The sequence below is a fragment of the Haliotis rufescens genome, unplaced genomic scaffold, assembly GCF_023055435.1.
Source record: "Haliotis rufescens isolate VD_foot unplaced genomic scaffold, xgHalRufe1.0.p SCAF_15, whole genome shotgun sequence".
NCBI lineage: Eukaryota > Metazoa > Mollusca > Gastropoda > Lepetellida > Haliotidae > Haliotis > Haliotis rufescens.
Genome location: NW_025963835.1, coordinates 2472569 through 2496879, shown reverse-complemented (window position 1 = coordinate 2496879; position 24311 = coordinate 2472569). Strand labels below are relative to the sequence as shown.

General features: G+C 39.0%; 3 protein-coding genes across 3 annotated transcripts; all 3 read right to left on the bottom strand.

The window, feature by feature from the left end:
* Positions 1-1382: 1382 nt before the first annotated feature.
* LOC124135010 lies at positions 1383-6459 on the bottom strand. Its single transcript, XM_048395957.1, has 9 exons — positions 6418-6459; positions 5842-5918; positions 5288-5479; positions 4165-4311; positions 3771-3785; positions 2955-3211; positions 2479-2565; positions 1594-1935; positions 1383-1403 (listed from the first exon to the last, which is right to left on the bottom strand). Exons 1-9 carry the CDS (start codon positions 6441-6443, stop codon positions 1383-1385), a joined length of 1164 nt encoding a protein of 387 aa, XP_048251914.1. The 5' UTR covers positions 6444-6459.
* A 5610-nt stretch (positions 6460-12069) lies between these two features.
* On the bottom strand, positions 12070-19958 carry LOC124128604. Its single transcript, XM_048395956.1, has 13 exons — positions 19894-19958; positions 19010-19351; positions 18645-18730; positions 17819-17882; positions 17145-17330; positions 16659-16870; positions 16306-16534; positions 15949-16095; positions 15547-15736; positions 14517-14707; positions 13634-13867; positions 13013-13061; positions 12070-12579 (listed from the first exon to the last, which is right to left on the bottom strand). Exons 2-13 carry the CDS (start codon positions 19235-19237, stop codon positions 12398-12400), a joined length of 1998 nt encoding a protein of 665 aa, XP_048251913.1. The 5' UTR covers positions 19238-19351; positions 19894-19958; the 3' UTR covers positions 12070-12397.
* A 259-nt stretch (positions 19959-20217) lies between these two features.
* LOC125379997 lies at positions 20218-22905 on the bottom strand. Its single transcript, XM_048395955.1, has 4 exons — positions 22677-22905; positions 21535-21681; positions 21154-21168; positions 20218-20632 (listed from the first exon to the last, which is right to left on the bottom strand). Exons 1-4 carry the CDS (start codon positions 22903-22905, stop codon positions 20322-20324), a joined length of 702 nt encoding a protein of 233 aa, XP_048251912.1. The 3' UTR covers positions 20218-20321.
* Positions 22906-24311: the final 1406 nt, after the last annotated feature.

Sequence of the window (24311 nt, the reverse complement as noted above, 5' to 3'; positions counted from 1 at the left end):
CAATTACAGTATCCAGTACCTTTAGTACATTTCCTTACATCGATCTGTATCTGTAAATGCACATTACCATGTTGATGATACACGCAATAATAAAATTGTGAGTGAAAAAGATTGATTGTTGAGGGTTGGTTTGGGATTCAGGATTGGTACTTGTATTTGTTAGATGGTGTTTGGAGTAGGGGAGTAACCATCATCAGCATCTCCCTGATCATAATGATTGGTTGGTTGGTTGGTTTGTTGTTTAACGCCGTCTCAGCAATATTCCAGCTATATGACGGCGGTCTGTAAATCATCGAGTCTGGACCAGACAATACAGTGATTGATATTGTGAGCATCGATCCACACAATTGGGATGGATGACATGCATCAACCAAGTCAGCGAGCCTGACCAGCCGATCCCGTCAGTCGCCTTTTCGTCAAGCATAGTCGCCTTTCACGGCAAGAATTGGCTGCTGAAGACCTATTCCACCCCGGATCTACACGGGTCCTGAGCATAATGAATATAGTGACCATACTTCCGTGTCAACACATCAGTCGTTGAGACACATTTGCGTCTTTTTTTTGCAACAGAAAAAATGGTAGTTTTTATATCTTTATAGAAAAAAAGAAGTTATATATTACCTCCATTAATCGACTAGCCAGTTTATATAATGTAAAACGTCCCTTCATTTGTAGTGTTAGACGTCTGCAAAAAGTCAAACATACGTTGTGTTAGAAACAATGAATTATCACACTTATATTTTCTCGATCAATTTGATACGTTTTAATTACACATATGTTTTGATTAAGTACAGTTCATTAAAAGAGCTCTGTTCCTCAAAGTGATCTTTCAGCAATGAAGATCTAAGTCTGAGAATGGGATGGTCGTAATGAGAAATGGGGTCCTGTTTGTACTTATCGACTTGTCACTACGTCTCCTTCAGTAAGTGAATTCTGTATTGTACTTTATGCTGCAGCAAGCGACTGTATGGGTATTACCTGATACAGGGTATAGCCTACAGGAGAAGAACTAGTCGTTGTTAGTTATTCATTTGAGTTGTTATGTACAATCATACAGACACTTAACAGCAAGGATATATGTTTTGCCCAGGTAGTGACAACTTGTAGACCTATAGGCATACATATCGAACTTCTCTAAAATGTTCCAAAATCTTAACGCCAATAATGAAAACTCCAACCGGAGATTGGAAGTCTGAATAACCTTGTGCACTTACTTCCTATCAAATTGCCGTACATATGGGTCATTCTGGGAGGAGCAGTATTTCCTTTTAACCAGAGCTGTATCTTTTAATACTGTAACCTGAAAGGAAAGGAAATCATAGTTACTCAACAAGACATTTGAAACTGATTTAGATAACCATGGGTGGGATTTGGCGCCACTTTTAGCAATCATCCAGCAAAATCTGGAAGGAAAACACAATCGATCTGCCTCACATGTAACCATGTCAATAGAACCAAGGTCTTCGGTGCGACGTGCGAACGCTTCAAAGGCTACCCCACCGCCCCTATTTACATAATAGATTCAACTAAAAATGTGGCAAGTGTAATCTAACGATTACAGCTCTTTGTGGTTGGTGTCTAAAAATATCTTACCTTTACAGTTCCAATAGCATGGTTGGCCCAATAGGGAAATAGCAGGCTTGCTGCAGGGGTCCTCAGAACTAGTAGAGAATCCAGTCGCCCTCTGCCATATTCTGGTGTTATAGTTCCATGTACAGTAACAGATACAGGTTGGTTCCACTGTGTATAAGGTATGGAAATGGCGCAATCTTCCTGGGAAAAGCCTTTTGTTGAGTCAGCAGTTTGTATCTCGATTCGCATGGAACAAAAAGATGGAAACGACTCGGACAGGTTTCCGCAACGGAAAGGCGCCGTGGCTCGCACTCGAACCTGTCCCGTCTCACCTTGCTTGATCGTTATTTCTTTGGTTAGGATCTGTGTAAAACAAATGTTATAAAATATGTAACCACGTGGCGTCATCACTGATATTCAGTTTGCATTAATAAAATGTGTATCACTATTTTATCTTTTACAACCTATATGATATCAGTTACATTTTAACTCACTCACTCTGTTCCGGCAGATATTTCTAGTTATTCTCTGGTGGTTCGACGTTATTAATTCATTAAGGAGGAATTTAGGTTTAGGCCCCTATTACCTTAGCTTTTAGCACTGATCAAATAAAAGCAGTAAGTGAGGTCTTACGCAGCTTTTAGCAATATTACAGCTACAGCAAAGCGGGAGACAAACGTAACAGCGTATATACATTTACAACACATGAAACTAACCAGATTAGTAAAAGTAATACTGCCCTAAACTATACCTGTGAATCATCATGGTGTCATTAGATTCCTAATGCTAAAGTTGATATCACGAAATTGGAATGATTTGAAATACCAATACAGGGTGTTATGAAAAGTAAACTATCTGCAATGGAATAAGATGGGATAAGATACGAAAAGAACTATGTCATCTTACCTCAAATCCGACATAAAAAGGATCGGAACTAGCTGTTGGACCTGGAGGCATACTGACACCGTACATAGCTCGAACCTCACATGTTATCTACAAATGGAAATTCTATTTTTAGCATCAGTTGTGCAAAGAATACTTCATTGACATGAACATACAGAGGTAAAACAAGTATGATATTGTGCCAGTAATTGACTCAATATAAAAACACACATCTAACTTCAAAAGCACCCTTTTTATAAAACTGAATCTTACTATTTGAGTTACAAATATTGTAATCTTATTTAACTTGATTTGACTAGATATTGTTACAGGAATGGTTGTCTATTTTGAGTCTGATTGGTGAACGTTCAGCTTTTTATAACACCGAGTATTGTTCATGTTGTGACTATTGTATAGTGTCTTCTGTTTCTAGACAAAGAAATCGTATTATAACCGACTATCAAAGTGTTTAGACGTCATAAAAGCTGCGTGTGACTTACATTGAAACCGATTCGTGTTATTCCCTCTGCGCTAAGCTTCGCTTGAGTGATCCCTGTGTTGTCAAAGTAGGCAGTGTCCATTAGCATAGGTTGGTGCTGGTGTACAACGACGTCGTTGACATACCACGTGGTCTGGTGGAACAGTCTTTGGTTGGACGAAGGGGGAAACGTACAGCGGAAAAGTAGGTCACTTTTGTCGATACTTGTATCAGTAGTATCAGGGACGACAGTTGGCTTTGGACTGTAGGTTGGCGAGTCTGGTATGAAAACAAGTAAGTCAAGCAATCTATCCTGAAATACATCTGAATAATTGTTGATATATCGGTGAACTCCCTTTTGACAAGTTTACACCGCCTTATACTTTGTGTCTACTATTCTGTTATTGACAGACTGTTGCCATTAAGTGGCTAGTTAACCACACGCTATCTTTAGGTGAAGTGATGTGTAGGGAGTTTAGCATCGGTTCACGATTAGTTTACTCATGTGGCATGCTTGCACATCTCTGCCTGTCTGTCCATCTTTCTTTCTTTTTTTCAGTTGCAAAGATATCCCATTCAGACTATTATACTGCGCCTGAGCTGGCACATCCTTGTTATTGCTTTATCATCCTAATGCCGAGCGCCAGGCAGCGTAAGTACAAGAACCATCTTTCAACGAATTTGTATGTGACGGAGCCAGGGCATTGAACCACCGGCCTTCCGCTCTCCGAGCAGACACAATGTTTTCAACAGCACGGAGGCGGGTCGCTATTTATCAATTGTTAAGAAACAAAACATTAAATACTATAAAATACAACAAAGTGTATAAAATACTTACTCGGAGTGATCTCACCTGTAAAGATGATAGTAGTGAAAGTTATTCAAAATAGAAACATCATTAACATGAATTTATATATTATTGTCCTTTAGATGCTCGAGAATGGTAGAATTGTTAGATACCTCTGTAACATCTTTTTTTATGAATTAGAAAGAATCAAATGGCTGAAATGGATTTAACATAACTTCGAACAAGGCTAAACATGGCGATCAGCCTATCCTTGCAGTACAAAGGGGCTCAAATCTGCAAAGGTCACTGGACCACCTTCTCCTCAATGGTGAAGATTTCTTTAGTAATCAAGATTCCTATTTCCTCTTTGACACTTCTAATTACATTCCATTTTAATGACAAGTTGAGAGGAGAAGCAAGTAAACTAAGACATCCAAAAGCTTACGGAAACAGTAGGAGCTCTGATGAATAGGCGATGCCTTCAGATTGTAGACTGTGTAACCGTTGCAGTCCTCAACTTGTACGGTAAACTGATTCGAGCATGTGTTAGATGTATCTTGAATACACATGGTTGCTGTTTTTCCAGAAATACCTGAAGGAAAGAGTTATTACATTACAATATAATAAATATTGATTTGTTAATTGAAGTAACTACCATTTGTTTTGTATTTATAATATTGTTACGTTTGCTTTAAACATTGCTGTCTTTTAGGTATATTTTTCAGAACCTGGATGTTTTTTCCCAAAAGGACGGAGGTTTAAGACATAAGGAAAATGTTTTAAAATTGCTATCAGATTCATATGACCAACAGTTGAACTTTGCGCACTAAACAACATCAAATACGTCGAAAAGGGCACATTAGTGATGAAATCACATGGATGGATCACTGAAATGAATCGTGTCACCAGGTAAATATCTTCTCTTCGGGAAGGACCCGCTTCCCACATAAGTGTCATCAAAGGGAGAATGAAAGTGAGAAAAGAGGTGTGAAATGTAAATGTCATCATTTTGGATAGCATCGCGCATCATGATGAAATGCGACCTGTAATATTATTATGTTCCTCTGAATGTCTCCTGTGAAATTTCTGGAATGACTTGGCCAAAACGTTTTGGGTAAAAGCGTGAATGAAAAGCTAAGTTGTATACAAAATATGTGAATAATTTGAAAAGCACCTGAGAAATAGGGAAATGTAGACGTCATAAGTTGAGTTTGGGGTTCTACGAATTTCTTTGGACTATATCACATGACAAGAATGGAATACCAATCTCAGATGCGGGATAAAATAGGTCTTCAGCAACCCATGCCCGTAAAAGGTGACTATGCTTGTCATAAGAGGCGATTAACGGGATCGGGTGGTCAGCCTCCATGACTTGGTTGAAGCACGTCATCGATCCCAATTGCGTGGATCGATGCTCATGATGTCGACCACTGGATTGTCTGGTCCAGTCTCTAATATTTACAGACCGCCGTCATATAGCTGGAATATTGCTGAGTGCAGCGTAAAACGAAAAACCAATAAAATCAATCTCTTAATAAAGTGAGCAATGTGTGTGAAAGGAAACTCACTTTGTCGCCATATCGGGTACAGTGATCCGCAGCGGAGGAACCCAGGGGCACTCTCCTCAAGTGCATAGTTAGCGGCGCCGTACCACCCATCAGGGAGCGTTCTGTCATTTATTGTGGCTCCTCCAACCTGGGTTGCGATGTTCGGGTTTCGTCTAGCGACCTCAGGAATGTCTTTGAAATCCACACACGGCTCTGCGGACATAAAAGCGAGGTGACAAAGTGATCCATTTTTACCAGGGCCTACTTGAACAAAGCGATCTTATTGCTAAGATGATCGTAACGCCTATACATCAACATAGCTTAAGATAATCTTAGCGCTAAGATGGCTTTGTGTAAGTCGGTCCTGGATTCCCCATGGTGTTGAAACATTGTATGCTTAAAGATACCTTTGTACAGATGGGAATCATTTAATATTTAACAATTATTGATTGTCACTTGCAAATAAACCCCTCATGTCATTTCCGATAACATAGGGTTTCATCAGAACGTATACCACCACCTCTCATTTGAAATTGAGACTGTTGAACATGTATGCAGAAACTACGTTTACCTACCAGTTTGACCATCCACAACATGCAAAACGGCAGTTGCCATGAGAATAACATTCCATGCCATCATTATTCGGTGATTCCTGTCGAAAGATAATTCAAAATAAAGAACTTTTTCTCGTTATTTCAAGTTTTTCTTTTAAAAATCGGCATTTCGAATTGTTTCTCGTTGCTTCGATTATTTTCTCGTTATTTGGATCACTTTCTCCTAATTTCAATTATTGTTTTGTTATGTCAAGAAGTTTCGAGAGAATTAATTGAAGTGACGAGAAAATATTCGTAGAAACGATAAACAACTCGAATTTTTTAAATCAACTTAAAATAACCAGAAAATAATCGAAATTTCGAGAAAATAATCGAAATTGCGTGAAAATAATCGAAATTACGAAAAAATAATCGAAAAAACGAGAAATATTTCGATGTTTTTAAAATAAACTTTTAATAACTAGAAAAAACACGGAAATCTGAAAAGGGTGCATAAAAAGACCTAAGGAATTACATGAAGTCCCTCAATACAAGCATACAATCAATTTGCCTCGTGATAACCTACACGTATGTTTATGGTATACAATAATGACAAACCTTATTTGCCACTTGAAGGTTGCCATCACAGTCTTGGTCACTCGGTCATGAGATGTGATACCAAGACTGATGAAGCTACCACTTATATAGCCCACAAGGGGGAAGTTTGTTCAAGGTCAAAACGTCGGATTTCGCAAGTTTCGTTTGTGGCCGTTTGGCTGTTTGAGCGTGGTCACGTTTGATTCGTCGCAATATAATCACACCACATCATTATCATTGCTGGTGCTAAAGGAATATATATATATATAACCTTTCGATATGACAGATCAGGCCATGTTACTGGAAGTTACGAGGTAAACAAAATTTCATTGGTATATCTACTTCCTTGTAGAAGGTGCGTCATGAATATCTTCGCTAAGAACGGTGTGTATGTGTTATACTTGCAAATACTATTAACAATGAATGAATCATAGGCTTTGGTATATACAGGCGCTTGTATACTGTAGTCTGAGTTGGGTATTCATGTTAAACTGTGGTATGGTATCTCAGCGGGCTAGCACTATAAATCGGCATCAGTCCGGTCTAGTATAAGCAGACACACACACACGCGCGCGCGAGCGCACGCACACGCACACGCCCACACGCACACACGCACGTCGCTATATAAGTGCAATAATCGTGGACCTCACCGCCTGAAAAATCAAGCATAAGAAAGGCGAAACCTCACACGAACTGGACCTTTTAAATGAGCTGTGTATAAATAACTCTCTGTTCTTCAGTTGGAGATGAAGAATGGCGTTTTTTCTCATGGTTTTCAGCGAAAGTTTTATTGGTAGACTGCGCAAATTATTTCACTCAAGTTAAATATATAGCTTGCTATAGATTCATGTTTTAGCCGACAAACGTTGCAGATAGAAAAGCATAGCATATATCATCATGTTCATATAGCTTACATACATACAAAGTTCAATTCTTTCAAAACATTTGTGTTTTAAACTAAGTATACCACTATCTCACACGATACATTTCATATGATCCATTGGGCATTTATCCCGAAACGTGGTGACCATATATAGATACATCTTAGATTTCGCTCACACAAACACCTACCCACCTACTCACTCACTCACTCAGTCACCCACTCACAAAAATAAAAAAAGCAAATACCATCAGAAGTTTAGTGAGAAAACAATATTATTATGCTGAACTTCCTCAATGTACACAGTACATACTCACACACACAGTACTTACACATACACAGTACATACTCACACATACAGTACTTACACATACACAGTACATACTTACACACACAGTACTTACACATACACAGTACATACTCACACATACACAGTACATACTCACACATACACAGTAAATACTCACACATAAACAGTACATACTCACGCATACGCAGTACATACGTATGTATGTATGTATGTGTGTGTGTGTGTGTGTGTGTGTGTGTGTGTGTGTGTGTGTGTGTATGTATGTATGTATGTATGTATGTACATGTATGTATGTATGAATCCAATCCATTTAATGTAGTAATGAGATCGTTTATGTATATGTTGAACAACAAAGGGGAAAGTAAGCATCCTTGCTGCAAATCCCATCTCACATCGAACAACTGAGTAAAATCCCCTCACAACATTTAACACTCGTATATGAAGATATAATAGCCTCATACATCCGTCCACATATCTCAAGGTTTGATAACTTCTTTCAAAGAATAGCCCTTCAATAGTATATTAAGCCCTTTGAAGCCAATAAAGGTTAAATAAGCTGATTACTTGAGCGATTTCCTCGATTCCGCTATAGATGTTAAAGATGAAATGTGTTCCTCTGTCGACCTTTCCTTTTCCTTATTCGTCAGATAAAAAGTTATCGTTCTCAGCATACTTACACATTCTCTAATTTAACACAGAACAATAACGTTTATTGCTCGAGTTAGTAAGTGATATATACCTCTGTAGGATAAAGGTTCATATTTATAAACACATGATGATTTCGGGATAGGTTTGATACTTGTCTTCATCCATTCGCTCGGCATTTTTCATTTGAAAAACACATTTTAAAAAGTATGACTTTGTATTCTTCATCACACCTGGTGGTGATCCTGATACTTTCCGTTTTTCGCTCACAGTTCTGTATTCTCTGCACTTGCATTGACTTGCTTTCCCTCACCTTGGCCCTCTCGAGTCGACATCATTGCTCAATTCTGTGATTGGATCAGGAACGTGGCTCAAACTGAATCACCGAAGTGTACTCTCACACTGTTTATATAAATAGAACGTGATATATACTTCAGATCGTCTTTGCGTCTTCATATATCAATTAAGATTGCAATACATTCTTTAATTTCTGTGTGACTGTCAGCACTCTATGTGTCAGAGATGTTAATACCCGTTGGACTTTGCTGTTTTCATGGCGTGGCATGCTCCGAATTGATCTCCCAATGACAGTTTGAGGGAATCTTGTCCTCGTATTCTTCTTCTGTCTATTTGTTGACAGCGGTGCATGAGCATGGTCGCCGAGCATGCAGACGATTTCCTATCGCTGTTTAGTGACGTGAGTGATCTGAAAAGTCAAAATCACGTGCACCCAGGAATTGGATAGACCCGTTCGTCGTTATTTCCTTCATCTCCTCTACAACCACAATGCTTCGCATGAAACCTATGATTTCATATATTTACTGTAACTTTATTTCTGATGATTGTAAGTGATTATAAATCACATTGATTGAGGCGCTCGTACAAAATATCAAGCTTAAGTAGTGATTTTGACAGCTAGTAGTTTGGAGCTGTGGTTTTTTAACTTGTTTATATTCCAAACTCCATCCTAGTGCTTGACACCTTCGTTACCATACAGATATAGAGAGCACCGTTGTGATGACCTTGGTTACAGTTGTCGATCCTCCATGTTTCGAGACGCTTGACGCTAGTAGTTTCTAGAAGTATGGCGGAACCAACATAACGAGGGTGATACTAGGCCTCTTTCTACGACCTGACCTGTGATTTATCTACTTGCCATGAGTGAACGGGATACCTATCAGGAAACATCGACGCTTTTCCTGGATTCAAGAACGGAACACGTGCTTGTTCAAGATATTCAATTGTGACACATTCTGGACATTCGTGAGTGCACCGACTTATGCAATAGGGCCTAGTGTATATTGCTGCTGCCACATGTTGGACACATTGTATTGCCTGTTATCATTGTAAACCTGAGCCTGTGTGTTTCAATATACAGTAAACTACGGTTATAACGAACACGCGTATAACGAACTGACAGATATAACGAACTTACTTTTTTGGTCCCGACTCTTTGCTGTAGTTTAGCTGTATATATGCTTATAACGAACTACGGTTAAACGAACTAAAATTAGTAGTCCCTTTGAGTTCGTTATAACCGTTCTTTACTGAATTTGTTTATTATTCATTGATCGTGTGTGGTTATTTAATGACTTCACATATTAGTTCTCTACATATCAATTTCACACAGTTAAACTTCGCGTTTCAACTTATATTAACATCATAATTGTGGAATATATGTTTCAGAATGCCCAAAAATATTTTTGCGGTGTGTTGTCATATTTGAAACAGCGTCTTTATGACACAAAAGAGTATAAAAAGGAAGATCAATTGTAGCGACTGGTTAAATCAAGGAATGACGAACAGTGTGAATGTATTGACGCCACCAATGCAGATATGGCGCAGTTAACGTCGGTGTTAAATGCCTACATATGGGTGGTGGGAAAGCCTGTGGTTAAAGCGCTTGCACGTCACGCGAAAGTCCCTTGTTTGATTCCCAAAATACAATGTGTGAAGCCCATTGCTGATGCCCTAGCCCTGATATTGCTGGATTGTTGCTGAATGCAATGTAAAACTCAATCCATTCACTCATGCATTCTAAAAATAAAATCTTGAGGCAGAAGCCAGTAACTGTAAAATGCGTAGTTTGTGGTAAATTCGTCAAAGAATACAATAGAAATGAACACATATTTTACCAGAAACAGCATCTCGATCCTCGTTTCAATGTCCGCTTTAGCAGCAAAATTATTATTTCAATTTGACGCCGAATAACAATGTTGCAGTCGTAACGTATTGTCGACTGTTCCTTTTTAATCCCCTTTGATTATTTCTTTGTTTTTCACCTTTGAATAGTTGTTTTAGTTCACAACTACCCACAATTTATATACCTCGTCTTAAGACGACACGCTTCAAACATTCGCCGTGGAGAGATGCGTCCATTGCGAGTGCCAGAAACCTACTATCGTGTGTTCGGATCCCAGGTGCGACCATATTACGTTTCTCTGTTTGTCAGCACAAACCCGCAATGAGATAAACATCTAAGACATGCAGCGCCTCGGCCTTGTCTCTAACATCAAGCTGACTTACCCTGATATAACTGAAATATTCTTCTCAGCGGCATGCACACTCACCCAATTCATCTCTCACCAAACATGAAGCTCATTTCTGAATCCTTTTGATAAACAAACACAAAAACAGAACAAAGTGTGAATTAGCCATTCTTTTATTTTGAAGCATTTTGTGACAAGCATTCAAGAATCTGTGATCAACCATACCAACAATAAGTACTTCCATAGCAACACTTTTCAACAGTTAGTTAGGGGATATTTTGTACAAAAACATCGATAATTAGACATTTACGATTTTCCGGATGGAAAATGAAGAAAAGCATCGTACAGTGTCAAAACATGGAATTGGAAAACAGGGGACACATTTCAGCACTAGCATGGCTTCACACATTGCTGTCTATGTGGGGATTCAAACCCGGACAGACTGCATGTCAAGCAAGCGCTTTAACTGCTAGACTTCCCCACCAATCCCATAAATGAAATAACACCCAATTTGCATGTGAGAAAATTTCATATACAACTTATATATTTTCCTATACTCTAATAACGTATTTTCTATGATTTCACCGCAGGCATCGTCATCTGGTTTCAATCGTAAAACCTATTCAGAAGCGCATTGGTACGTTTGCAGTTTATATGTATATGTGTTTCATTTATTAAGTTTAATTAGGTTTTGACGTATGTGAGCAGCAAAGAAAAGACCTTTGTAACTCTTCTTGCTATTCATATTTTGAAATTGGTAATAATGGACATATAAAACTTCAAAACCAGAGAATATCCAATCTCTATTATTCAACGAACTCATTCCATTGGGTGTAAAAGGCAAAATAGCGGTGAAAAATATAAGAATGGATCACTGAAAATCAGTGATGACAGAAATGCTTGACGCTGTAAACTAGAATATATATATTTTTGACCATATATGAGTATCATTATTTTTGTCTTAAATGTGAGGACATGCGACGTTTGTCCAATTCAAATGTCAGTGTAAAGCACCGATGTTTGACCATTTTATTAGTGTTAGAAATGCCAGCAATATAAGTAGTTTATATAAACTGTCAAACTATATTTTTAATGTTCTACAGTCACGGAACAGTTTAATATTCACGTATTCATACATATTGGATACATGGAGCTGTTGTTTTATACCTTCTTATTGCAGTTTGTTGTGATGACTGGAAATATCAATCCGTGCTTCATAATTGTGTTCTGTAGACCATTACACCGAATATACCAAATCTCTCAAATGTAACTTCCATAATAGATCCACCCGGTAGGGATTCTTGGTTGGGTCACCAGCAACATAAAGTATGCTGGCCGTAAGCGGCGACCAAATGGACAGGGTGGTCAAGTTCGGTGACTGGGTTGAAGGCGTGTCATCGTACCCCGACCGGGTATATCATTGCTTAAAGTGTCACTAGATTGTCTGGTCCAGACTTACCTACGTATAAGCACCCGTCATTTAGCTGGAAAACTGCTAAATAAAGCTCGAAACAACAAACAAATATCATCCGCGAAGAATGAGATTGTAAAGATTGGCCTGCAGGTTGTATAGATACTTGTCTTAAACGAGTCTAGTTCAAGCTTAGTATTTAGCCTATCGCCTACTCGGATATAGATCGACTGTATAAGGTCCCTGGATAGGGTCAATGGGGGAGTTCAGAAGTCACGCAAAGCCAGTGAGAGGACACCAGAAATAAGGGAGGCAAGGAGTGTCACATAGGACATGGTGATTTTGCAGTTGGCGCCTGTGCTATTTGGTATCACAACTGAATCAGTTACGTCTATGATCGGTTTTGATGTCGGCGTCGATCGGGTTGTGGTGGTGTCGTCAGGGCCGCCTGTGTGTGGAAAACGTTTATTAGAGATGTTCGACTGTGAAAGGGAAGTAACATTTTGTAATAAAGGTAAACAAATATTATTACCAAGTAAACAGTATATAAATCAATGGAACCGAATCACTCTCAATAGTGGTCCAAATTTTCTTTCCCGAAATAACATGTTATTGATCATCCTTAATCCGGATTAACTTTTCATAAACCTCACTAGTAAACCTCACTCATACAAAACGTCAGTAATGGGGCTTAAAATCTGATGCTCATGTGAGATCACAGTGGAATAAGTTATGTTTGGACGCAATTTACATCTTAAATCTCACTAACGCATCCCTCTGATTGAACTGGACTAAGACTTTCAGTTAATATAGATTCTGCTAATGGACGAAATTGCAGCTGATGGCAACATTTTGTGACCAAGAAATCTGAAGACACTTACTTGAGCTGTCTCTACTGATGCACACGCCGTTTTGCACTGTGTATCCATTCTGTTGATACATAAAATGCACACTTTCAGTTTATTGATCACTGACAAGAATATAATACGTAGTATGGTAATGTACTGAAAAGTTACCAATGCAAACAATGTAATCTGAATGTCCTAGATATTAATCCTTTCGTTTTGGGGTTTAATCTGTCGAACGTCTAGTTGGCTTTCGCCGTGATATTGCTGGAACATTGCTAAAAGCGGAGGAAAACCATACTCACTCACCCACTTCAAGTTGACCTTCGCGGTTTGTGTCAGGGTTGAGGTAATCTCTATATTCATTTGTTTGATCAAATAATAAAGGCTTTTATGTTAATATGGGGTAAGGGGATGGAGGTATAATTCGTGGACGAAATAATTAGATATAAAAGTACCGGAAAAATATACTTTTGCTCCCAGTCCTACCTCTGTTATGTTCTTGTTATTTTGTTTATATCAGTGTAAATTAATTTTAGAAGAGATTCAAACAGGTCGACAGAACGATTGGCGCATTCGTGGTTATACCTCGGCATTATATTTACTGAATAATAATAAAAGCGTTAATTTGAAAAGTCTACATAGTCTATGGCTTACCCGTACGATCCAGATTTTGGACTCGTGATCAACAGTCACACACGTGCTATCATATACCAGAACTCCGACACTCTCGCTGTAGATGTTGTCAATGTTGGCCACGGAGATGTTGTAGGCTGTGACAATGCCCCTGGGTGCATCCACCCTTACAGGGCACCCCACTTCACTCAAGCTCCGCTCAGTACCATCTGATACCTGGGTATCCGGCTCATTAAGGGATCCACCATTGCCCACCTACAAGAACGTATAAAACATGTACAAGTATTCCCATGTGGATCGTGTCCGTGGCTGGTGGATAGGGCATCTACCCGGAGAGCGACAGGTCGGTGTTTCAATCCCAAACCATACCCAAAGGTGGTACTTCTTGTTACCCACTCGGAATTAAGGGGACAAGGACTATCCCGTATAATGTCTCAGAGCCTACAGCCATGTCAAATGGTAAAACCAGCATTAGTCCGGACTCGTACCAGAACACACGATTATTTCATAGAAAAGTTAGTTTGCCATGATCTGACAAATTAACTATTGTCATTGAATAAATCCGGTTTTATTTAAATTATTTTGGGTAGTACATTACTGGAAAGGCGGCGTTAATCCAGCTGGATCACTTGCTGAAGTGCTTAATACACCTGTACTTATCTGTAGCGATTGTCAAAAACAGTAGCCTTCAGACCGCTCAACTGCTTAACTATTGACAGGCATATTCTTATTCAATGGTACTACAAACTATCACCTACGTTTACATGCCCACTAGCAATATCATTATTAAAAGTTGAATACTCTGCTCAGCCTAAGTAAGCAGTTCAAGAGATATTAAGTAATTTTATTTCCTGAAAAGAAGATTTTGTCAGATGGACAACATGCTAGCCTTATTTCAACCTACCGTGAATTTAGTGGCTCGACATTTGATTTCTGCATCTTCTAGAAAGGTCAATCCAAACACTGTCAACATCTGGCAGTTGCTGGTAGCCAGGTCACAGTGACCGTTGTCCTCGGCCTCGTCCAGAACAGGTGGTTGGGTCAAGTCCACTGAACAGTCAGCACTGCCAAATCCGGCACTGCAGATGCACAGTCCTGAAAATGTTGGATCCATATCATCCTTATTGTGCTCACTTACCATACTCTATTTATTAATACATGTTTATTAAGGCTGAAGGGGCCGTTCTCGGCACATTTACAACACAAATGTACCCGAGGTACGTTTCTGTATACAGAAATGTACTCTAGCCAAATTCAAAGTACAGAAACGTGCCCTAACGTGAATCCATTCCGCCGCAGGGCCGCAGGGTGCAATGCGCGTAACCGGTTCATTAGATATTCGTCACTTCCTGTGTGCCAAACAGCGGTTAAATTCATCATGGAAGTAGGCGTTCGTCAGGAGGAACTTTTCGATTATCTTCTTAAGCTGCATTCCAGCGTATCATATAGTGACGTACGAACGTTAGTCTAATTTTCCGCGATGCACGCATGCACGCGTAATCAGACGAACCGGATCTACAACATGAACCAGTGTCGGTTTCGGGTTGGGGAATATGGACTCGTCTACCGTTAAGGGAACCAGTTACGTTTCTGTATTTTGATTTTGGCAAGGGTACATTTCTGTATACAGAAACGTACCCGGGGTACATTTCTATAGTACCTGTGTCAACAACGATCCTTTCAGCTTTATTTAGTCTAATGTTTATTCACTGGTATTAGATTAAGTAAGAGGTTTGTCGTAAAATAGCTTTACATAATGACCTATAGTTGCGCCAATATCCAGTGAATTCTTGGCTCGGAATCTACTGCAACAACAACAACAACAACAACAACAACAACAACAACAACAACAACATCGCAACGGCATCAATAGTGTATAAAATTAAATGATTTCAACAATAAACTCCCTTGAGTTTACGCGTGGTGAGATATACCTTTGTTGCAGGTGCCTCTGTTGCTACAGTCGTTGGGACAGACGTTGTTGGTGATCGTGTCTAACACAGTAGGGGCCCCTGGGTTGTTGGGGTCAGTTACCCAAAGATCGGGGTTGAGAAATACTTCCGTCTCACAGGAAGTACGCACTGAGCCGATAGACATCATTTGAAAGTCAGTTGTGCCAGAGAGCTGCAAACATTATAAATATGCACATAATGTTATGGTATTGTCATATATTCAGAACTTGATCACAGACATTATTAGCGTAAGGAAAGAAATACTCTGAATTTTAATTATTAAGGTCACCTAAACAACGAGCCATATTATTATTATCATCATTATGATTAGTATTGCCAAAGACTGTTATATGTTTGGCCCTTCGATAAAGTATTATAATTTACCATAATGTCACTGATGCAGTCGTCGCGGCTGCTGTTGATGTCGACTCCTGTGACGTTGCTGCACAGCTGGACGGTCGTGGACGCTGCGAACAGGTTGTTGCAGAATTCAGCCGCTGTCTGGTTGTTCCACACTTCTGTTGAAGTTTGCTGGAATTACAAAAGGAGATTATATTTGAATCATATAGCAAAAATTGTGAATCAAACCGTTTAAATAATTTAAATCACAATTAATTGTATGCAGAAACTTGCGTGTGTTTGCAGAATTGTCTTCAGGGAACAAAGTAATGAACATTTATAATATGCATTTGGGGGGATCCTCAACTTAGAATAAAAAACAAACAAAAATATAATGAATACCCTTTTGTATCGGTGGCCGATGTTCCTGTTCGGCACCATTCGCTTCTTCCTGTTGCCGTGTATAGCACAGGGAACGTCCTTGTAATGATTTGGCCTGACCACAGTGGTCATCGTCGAAAGAGAACATGTGACGTTTCTGCCGCCTTCACAGGAGCAGTACTTTGGGGACTGTTGCAACGTTGTAAGTGTCCTCACATAATCGGTGTTAAACAGGTCGTGCGTCCCTACTCTGAAAAATGGTAGCATATATGTGTCAAATGCGCATATTCGACAAAGATAACCACGTTGGACAATACGCGTTTTGTTCAGAAATTTCCATAGTTAAAACATAAAATGCATTCAAGGAACCTTACCTCCAGGAATTGATGAACGTATTTCTGTTGCTGCTCCATGTCTCATCTCTCATGATTAAGTCGTCACTGCGTGTGTTAGAGAGCTGGCCGCACAAACCACGACTTGCCAACGTATCAAGGATCGTGCCAGGAAGATAAACATTTAAGGCGTTCTTTCCGTTCCCAATGGAGAAGGTATGGACTTGTACTCGTGCCCCCGTGGGCAAATATATCTACAATGACAACATATCAGTGTACTTGACAAACGGTGACGTTCAAATGTCAGAACTACGATATCCTGTCATATGTGATGGATTCGTAACAATTAGAAATCTAGATTTAGGAATGACTTTTATTAGAAGGAATCCCGTATGCCCCAATGTTCATTTTAAAGATACATATTATGATAGCTAATTGTGAAAAAGGCTTATATCAACATTCCGTGATATCAGTTTGTAGTTTCATAAATGATGATTTATCTACACATGCAACTATATTTATACGCACATCATAAATACTGTATCTCTTTTTTATTTCCATGGCGTTGTCAGAGTCGTCACAGCCGTGATGCTGTATTCTCCATGACCTGGTATCGCAGCTATTGATGGAGAACACCGTCTTCCCGGATTGAACAGCTACCCCACAATTACAGTATCCAGTTCTCCTGGTACATTTCTGTACATCGATCTGTATCTGTAAATGCACATTACCATATTGATGATACAGGCAATATTTAAATTGTTAGTGATATAAGATTGATTGTTGAGGGTTGGTTTTGGGTTCAGGATTGTTTTCCCAAACAGCGACACGCATTTACGTGTATGTGTCGCTGTCTGTACTAGTCAGGACTAGCAGGGTTTATAGTGCTAGCCTACTGTGATACCATGCCGCAGTTTAACATGGATACCCAACTCAGTCACGGTATACTGACTCCGGCCCGGAAGTCTCCGTTCTATCCCCTCAATACCGTGCGCATGTTCACAAGTCTGTTGGGGGTGCGGTTGGTAGTTGTATGGGTTGATTGGTTTCTGGAGCAGGGGAGTAAACATCATCATTATTCTCCCTGTGCATAATGGATATAGTGACCATACTTCTGCTTCAACACATACATGTCATTGATTCATGGAGAATAAATGATCGTTTTTATATCTATATAGAGAAAAGAAGATATATATTGTTACCTCTATTAATTGACTAGCCAGTTTATATAATGTAAAACGTCCCTCCATCTGTAGAGTCAGCTTTCTGCAAAAAGGTCAAACATACGTTTTGTGAGATACAATGAATTATCACGTTACGTTTTGTCAATCAAATTGATAAGTTTTAATTAAACATATGTTTTAATTATTTACAGCTCTTTAAAGAAATATTGTCAGCATCACACTGTATAAAAAGAGTTCCGTTCGACAAAGCCTCTGAGAATGGGATGGTCGTTATGGGAATGGGGCCCTGTTTGTACTTGATGACTTGTCGCTACGTCTCCTTCAGTAAGTGGCCCGTGAAGATCCGGGTAGAATAGGTCTTCAGCATCCCATGCTTGCCGTAAAAGGTGACTATGCTTGTCGTAAGAGGCGACTAACGGGATCGGGTGGTCAGGTTCCTTAACTTCGTTGATGCATGTTATGGTATCCAAAATTGCGTAGATCGCTGCTAATGATGTCAATTATTGGATTGTCTGGTCCACACTCGATTATTTACAGACCGCCGTCATATAGCTGCAATATTGCTGAGTGCGACGTACAAACAAACCCTTTAGAAAGTGAATACTGTATTGTATTTTATACTGTAGCCAGCGATTGTAGTGGTATTTCATGGGGGTCTGTAAAGACTATAATCTACAATCATATAAACAAGTAACAGCTAAGATATGTGTTATGCCCAGGTAGTGACAACTATACGCATGACATATAAAATATCTTGAATTTCTCTGAAATGTTCCAAAATCTTAAAGCCAATAATGAACTCTCCAACTGGAGATTGGAAGTCTGAATAACCTTGTGCACTCACATCCTATCAAATTGACGTACATATGGGTCGTTATTGGAGGAGCATGATTTGCTTCTAACCAGAGCTGTATCTTTTAATACTGTAACCTGAAAGGAAAGGAAATCATAGTTACTTAACAAGACATTTGAAACTGATTTAGATAACCATGAGTATGATTTTACGCCACTTTTAGCAATCATCCAGCAAAATATCGAGGGAAGACACAATCGATCTGCCTCACACGTAACCATGTCAATAGACGAGCGAACGATTTAAGCACTAGGCTACCCCACCGCCCCTATTTATATAATAGATTCAACTAAAGATGTTGCAAGTGTAATCTAACGATTACGACTCTTTGTGGTTGGTGTCTAAAACTATCTTACCTTTACTGTTCCAATAGTATGGTTGGCCCAATAGGGAAATAGCAGGCTTGCTGCAGGGGTCCTCAGAACTAGTAGAGAATCCAGTCGTCCTCTGCCATATTCTGGTGTTATAGTTCCATGTACAGTAACAAATACTGGTTGGTTCCACTGTGTATAAGGTATGGAAATGGCGCAATCGTCCTGGGAAAACCCGTTTTTTGAGTTAGCAGTTGGTATCTCTATTGGCATGGAACAAAAAGATGAGAACGTCTCGGACAGGTTTCCGCATCGGAAAGGCGCCGTGGCTCGCACTCGAACCTGTCCCGTCTCACCTTGCTTGATCGTTATTTCTTTGGTTAGGATCTACGTAAAACATATGTTATAAAATATGTAACCACGTGGTGTCATCACTGATATTGTGTTGCATTCATAAAATGTTTATCACTATTTTACCTTTTACAACCTATATGATATCAGTTATATTTTAAGTCACTCACTCTGTTTCGGCAGATATTTCTAGTTATTCTCTGGTGGTTCGACGTTATTAGTTCATTAAGTAGGAATTTAGGTTTAGGCCTCTATTACCTCAGCTTTTAGCACTGATTAAATAAAAGTAGTAAGTGAGGTCTTACGCAGCCTTTAGCAACATTCCAGCAACAGCAAGGCGGGAGACAAACGTAACAGCGTATATACATTAACAACACATGAAACTGATCAGATTAGTAAAAGTAATACTACCTTAAACTTTACCTGTGAATTATCATGGTGTCATTAGATTCCTAATGATAGTGTTGATATCCCGAAATTGGAATGATTTGAAATACCAATACAGGGTGTTATGAAACGTAAACTATCTGCAATGGAATAAGATGGGATTAGATACGAAAAGATTTATGTCATCTTACCTCAAATCCGACATAAAAAGGATCGGAACTAGCTGTTGGACCTGAGGGCAAACTTGCACCGTACATAGATCGAACCTCACATGTTATCTACAAATGGAAATTCTATTTTTAGCATTAGTTATGTAAAGAATACTTCACTGACATGAAAAGTATGATATTGTGCCAGTAATTGACCTACACTTAAGATATATCGACATATAAAAACACACATCTAACTTCAAAAGCACCTTTTTATATAAAACTTAATCTTACTATTTGAGTTACAAATATTGTAATCTTATTTGACTTGATTTGACTAAAGATATTGTTACAGGAATGGTTGTCTATTTTGAGTCTGATTTGTGAATGTTCAGCTTTTTATAACACCGAGTATTGTACATGCTGTGACTATTGTATAGTGTCTACTCTTTCTAGACAAAGAAATCGTATTATAACCGACTATCAAAGTGTTTAGACGTCATGAAAAGCTGCGTGTGACTTACATTGAACCCGATTTGTGTTATTCCCTCTGCGCTAAGCTTCGCTTGAGTGATCTCTGTGTTGTCAATGTAGGCATTGAACATTATCATAGGTTGGTGCTGGTGTACAACGACGCCGTTGACATACCACGTGGTCTGGTGGAACAGTCTTTGGTCGGACGAAAGGGGAAACGTACAGCGGAAAAGTAGGTCACTTTTGTCGATACTTGTATCAGTAATATCAGGGACGACAGTTGGCTTGGGACTGTAGGTTGGCGAGTCTGGTATGAAAACAAGTAAGTCAAGCAATCTATCCTGAAATACATCACTATTGCATAATACTGAATAATTGTTGATATATCGGTGAACTCCCTTTGACATTGAGGTTTATACCGCCTTATACTTTAAATTTGTGTCTACTATTCTGAAGTGGGGTGAAGGAGAGTTCAGCATCGGTTCACGATTAGTTTACTCATGTAGCATGCGTGCACATCTCTGCCTGTCTGTGCATCTTTCTTTCTTTCAGTTACAAGGATTTCCCATTCAGACCATATACTGCGCCTGAGCTGGCAAGTCCTTGCTATTGCTATATCATCCTAATGCCGAGCGCCAGGCAGCGTAAGTACAAGAACCATCTTTCAACGAATTGGATGTGACGGAGCCAGGGCATTGAACCACCGGCCTTCCGCTCTCCGAGCAGACGCTATATTCACTAAAGCACGGAGGCGGGTCGTTATTTATTAACTGAAACAAAACATTAAATACTATAAAATACACCAAAGTGTATGAAATATATACTCACTGGGAGTGATCTCACCTGTAAAAATGAAATTAGTGAAAGTTATTCACAATAGAAACATAATTAACATGAATATATCATTGTTCTTTAGATGCTAGGTAGAATTGTAAGATACATCTGTAACATCTTTTTTATGAATTAGAAAGAATCAAATGACTGAAATGGATTTAACATAACTTCGAACAAGGCTAAACATGGCGATCAGCCAATCCTGGCAGTACAAAGGGGCACAACTCTGCACAGGTCACTGGACCACCTTCTCCCCTATGGTGAAGATTTCTTTAGTAATCAAGATTCCTATTTCCTCTTTGACACTTCTTTACATTCCATTTTAATGACAAGTTGAGAGGAGAAGCAAGTAAAATAAGACATCCAAAAGCTTACGGAAACAGTAGGAGCTCTGATGAATAGGTGATGCTATCAGATAGTAGACTGTGTAGCCGTTGCAGTCCTCAACTTGTACGGTAAACTGATTCGAACATGTGTTAGATGTATCTTGAATACACATGGTTGCTGTTGTTCCAGAAATACCTGTAAGAAAAGTTACTACATTACAATATAATAAATATTGATTTGTTAATTGAAGTAACTATCATTTGTTTTGTCTTTGGCTAATATTATTACGTTTGCTTTTAACATTGCTGTCTTTTAGGTATATTTTTCAGAACCTGGATGTTTTTTCCCCAAAGGACGGAGGTTTAAGACATAAGGAAAATGTTTTAAAATTGCTATCAGATTCATATGACCAACAGTTGAACTTTGCGCACTAAACAACATCAAATACGTCGAAAAGGGCACATTAGTGATGGAATTACATGGATGGATCACTGAAATGAATCGTGTCACCAGGTAAATATCTTCTCTTCGGGAAGGACCCGCTTCCCACATAAGTGTCATCAAAGGGAGAATGAAAGTGAGAAAAAAAGGTGTGAAATGTAAATGTCATCATATAAGATAGCATCGCGCATCATGAAGAAATGCGACCTGTAATATTATTATATTCATCTGAATGTCTCCTGTGACATTTCTGGAATGACTTTACCAAAGCGTTTTGGGTAAAAACGTGAATGAAAAGCGAAGAAAAACTAAGTTGTATACAAAATGTGTGAATAATTTGAAAAGCACCTAAGAAATTGGGAAATGTAGACGTTATAAGTTGAGTTTGGGATTCTACGAATTTCTTTTGACTATATCACGTGACAAGAATGGAATACCAATCTCAGATGCGGGATAGACTAGGTCTCAAGCAACCCATGCCCGTAAAAGGCGACTATGCTTGTCGTAAGAGGCGACTAACGGGATCAGGTGGTCATGATCAGGCTCGATGACTTGGTTTGAAGCACGTCATCGATCCCAATTACATGGATCGATGCCCATGATGTCGACCACTGGATTGTCTGGTCCAGTCTCTAATATTTACAGACCGCCGTCATATAGCTGGAATATTGCTGAGTGCAGCGTAAAACGACAAACCAATAAAACCAATCTCTTAATAAAGTGAGCAATGTGTGTGAAAGTAAACTCACTTTTTCGCCATATCGGGTACAGTGATCCGCAGCGGAGGAACCCAGGGGCACTATCCTCAAGTACATAGTTACCGGCGCCGTACCACCCTTGAGGGAGCCTTCTGTCATTTATTGTGGCTCCTCCAACCTGGGTTGCGATGTTCGGGTTTCGTCTAGCGACCTCAGGAATGTCTTGAAAATCCACACACTGCTCTCCTGACATAAAAAGCGAGGTGACAAAGTGATCCATTCTTACCAGGGCCTACTTGTACAAAGCGATCTTATTGCTAAGATGATAGTAACGCCTATACATCAACATAGCTTAAGATAATCTTACCGCTAAGATGGCTTTGTGCAAGTGGGTCCTGGATTCCCCATGGTGTTGATACACTGTATGCTTAAAGATACCTTTGTACAGATGGGAATCATTTAATATTTAACAATTATTAATTGTCACTTGCAAATAAACCACTCATGTCATTTCCGATAATATAGGGTTTCATCAGAACGTATGCCACCACCTCTCATTTGATATTGAGACTGTTGAACATGTATGCAGAAACTACGTTTACCTACCAGTTTGAAAACACACCACATGCAAAACGGCAGTTGCCATGAGTATAACATTCCATGCCATCATTATTCGGTGATTCCTGTCGAAAGATAATTCAAAATAAATTTCTCATATCATTTTCTAGAAATAATTTTCTCGTTATTTCAAGTTTTTCTTTTAAAAATCGGCATTTCGAAATGTTTCTGGTTGCTTCGAATATTTTCTCGTTATTTTGATTATTTTAACGTAATTTCAATTATTTTTTTATGTCAAGAATTTCGAGAGAATTAATTGAAGTGACGAGAAAATATTCGTAGAAACGTGAAAAAACTCGAAATTTCGAGTTTTTGAAATATACTTAAAATAACAAGAAAATAATCGAAATTACGAGAAAATAATCGAAATTGCGAGAAAATAATCGAAATTACGAAACAATAATCGAACAACGAGAAAATAATCGCATAAACGAGAAATAGTCCCTCCATTCAAGTATATAATCAATTTGCCTCGTGATAACCTACACGTATGTTTATGGGATACAATAATGACAAACCTCATTTGCCACTTGAAGGTTGCCAGCACAGTCTTGGTCACTCGGTCATGAGTTGTGATACCAAGACTGATGAAGCTACTACTTATATAGCTCACAAGGGGGAAGTTTGTTCAAGGTCAAATAAGCGGATTTCGCAAGTTTCGTTTGTGGCCGTTTGGCTGTTTGAGCGTGGCCACGTTTGATTCGTCGCAATATAATCACACCACATCATTATCATTGCTGGTGCTAAAGGAATATATATATATATAACCTTTCGATATGACAGATCAGACCATGTTACTGGAAGTTACGAGGTAAACAAAATTTCATTGGTATATCTACTTCCTTGTAGAAGGTGCGTCATGAATCTCTTCACTAAGAACACTATTAACAATGAATGAATCATAGGCTTTGGTATATACAGGCGCTTGTATACTGTAGTCTGAATTGGGTATTCATGTTAAACTGTGGCATGGTATCTCAGTGGGCTAGCACTATAAATCGGCATCAGTTCGGTCTAGTACAAGCAGACACACACACACGCGCGCGTGAGCGCACGCACACGCACACG

What these genes read in the sequence shown, in the direction of transcription:
- LOC125379997 (XM_048395955.1), bottom strand. Translation starts at nt 22,905, where the DNA reads ATGGATCACTTTGTCACCTCGCTTTTTATGTCAGGAGAGCAGTGTGTG. An exon ending in GTACCCGATATGGCGAAAAA is followed by an intron (nt 21,682 to 22,676) that starts GTGAGTTTACTT and finishes CTTTTCTTACAG; the next exon opens with GTATTTCTGGAACAACAGCA.
- LOC124128604 (XM_048395956.1), bottom strand. Translation starts at nt 19,237, where the DNA reads ATGCCAATAGAGATACCAACTGCTAACTCAAAAAACGGGTTTTCCCAG. An exon ending in TCGGCCACCGATACAAAAGG is followed by an intron (nt 16,096 to 16,305) that starts GTATTCATTATA and finishes TTGTAATTCCAG; the next exon opens with CAAACTTCAACAGAAGTGTG. An exon ending in CAGAGGCACCTGCAACAAAG is followed by an intron (nt 14,708 to 15,546) that starts GTATATCTCACC and finishes CAACATTTTCAG; the next exon opens with GACTGTGCATCTGCAGTGCC.
- LOC124135010 (XM_048395957.1), bottom strand. Translation starts at nt 6,443, where the DNA reads ATGGCAACCTTCAAGTGGCAAATAAG. An exon ending in TGTTGTGGATGGTCAAACTG is followed by an intron (nt 5,480 to 5,841) that starts GTAGGTAAACGT and finishes TTATGTCCGCAG; the next exon opens with AGCCGTGTGTGGATTTCAAA. An exon ending in ATGCTATTGGAACTGTAAAG is followed by an intron (nt 1,404 to 1,593) that starts GTAAGATATTTT and finishes TTTTCCTTCCAG; the next exon opens with ATTTTGCTGGATGATTGCTA.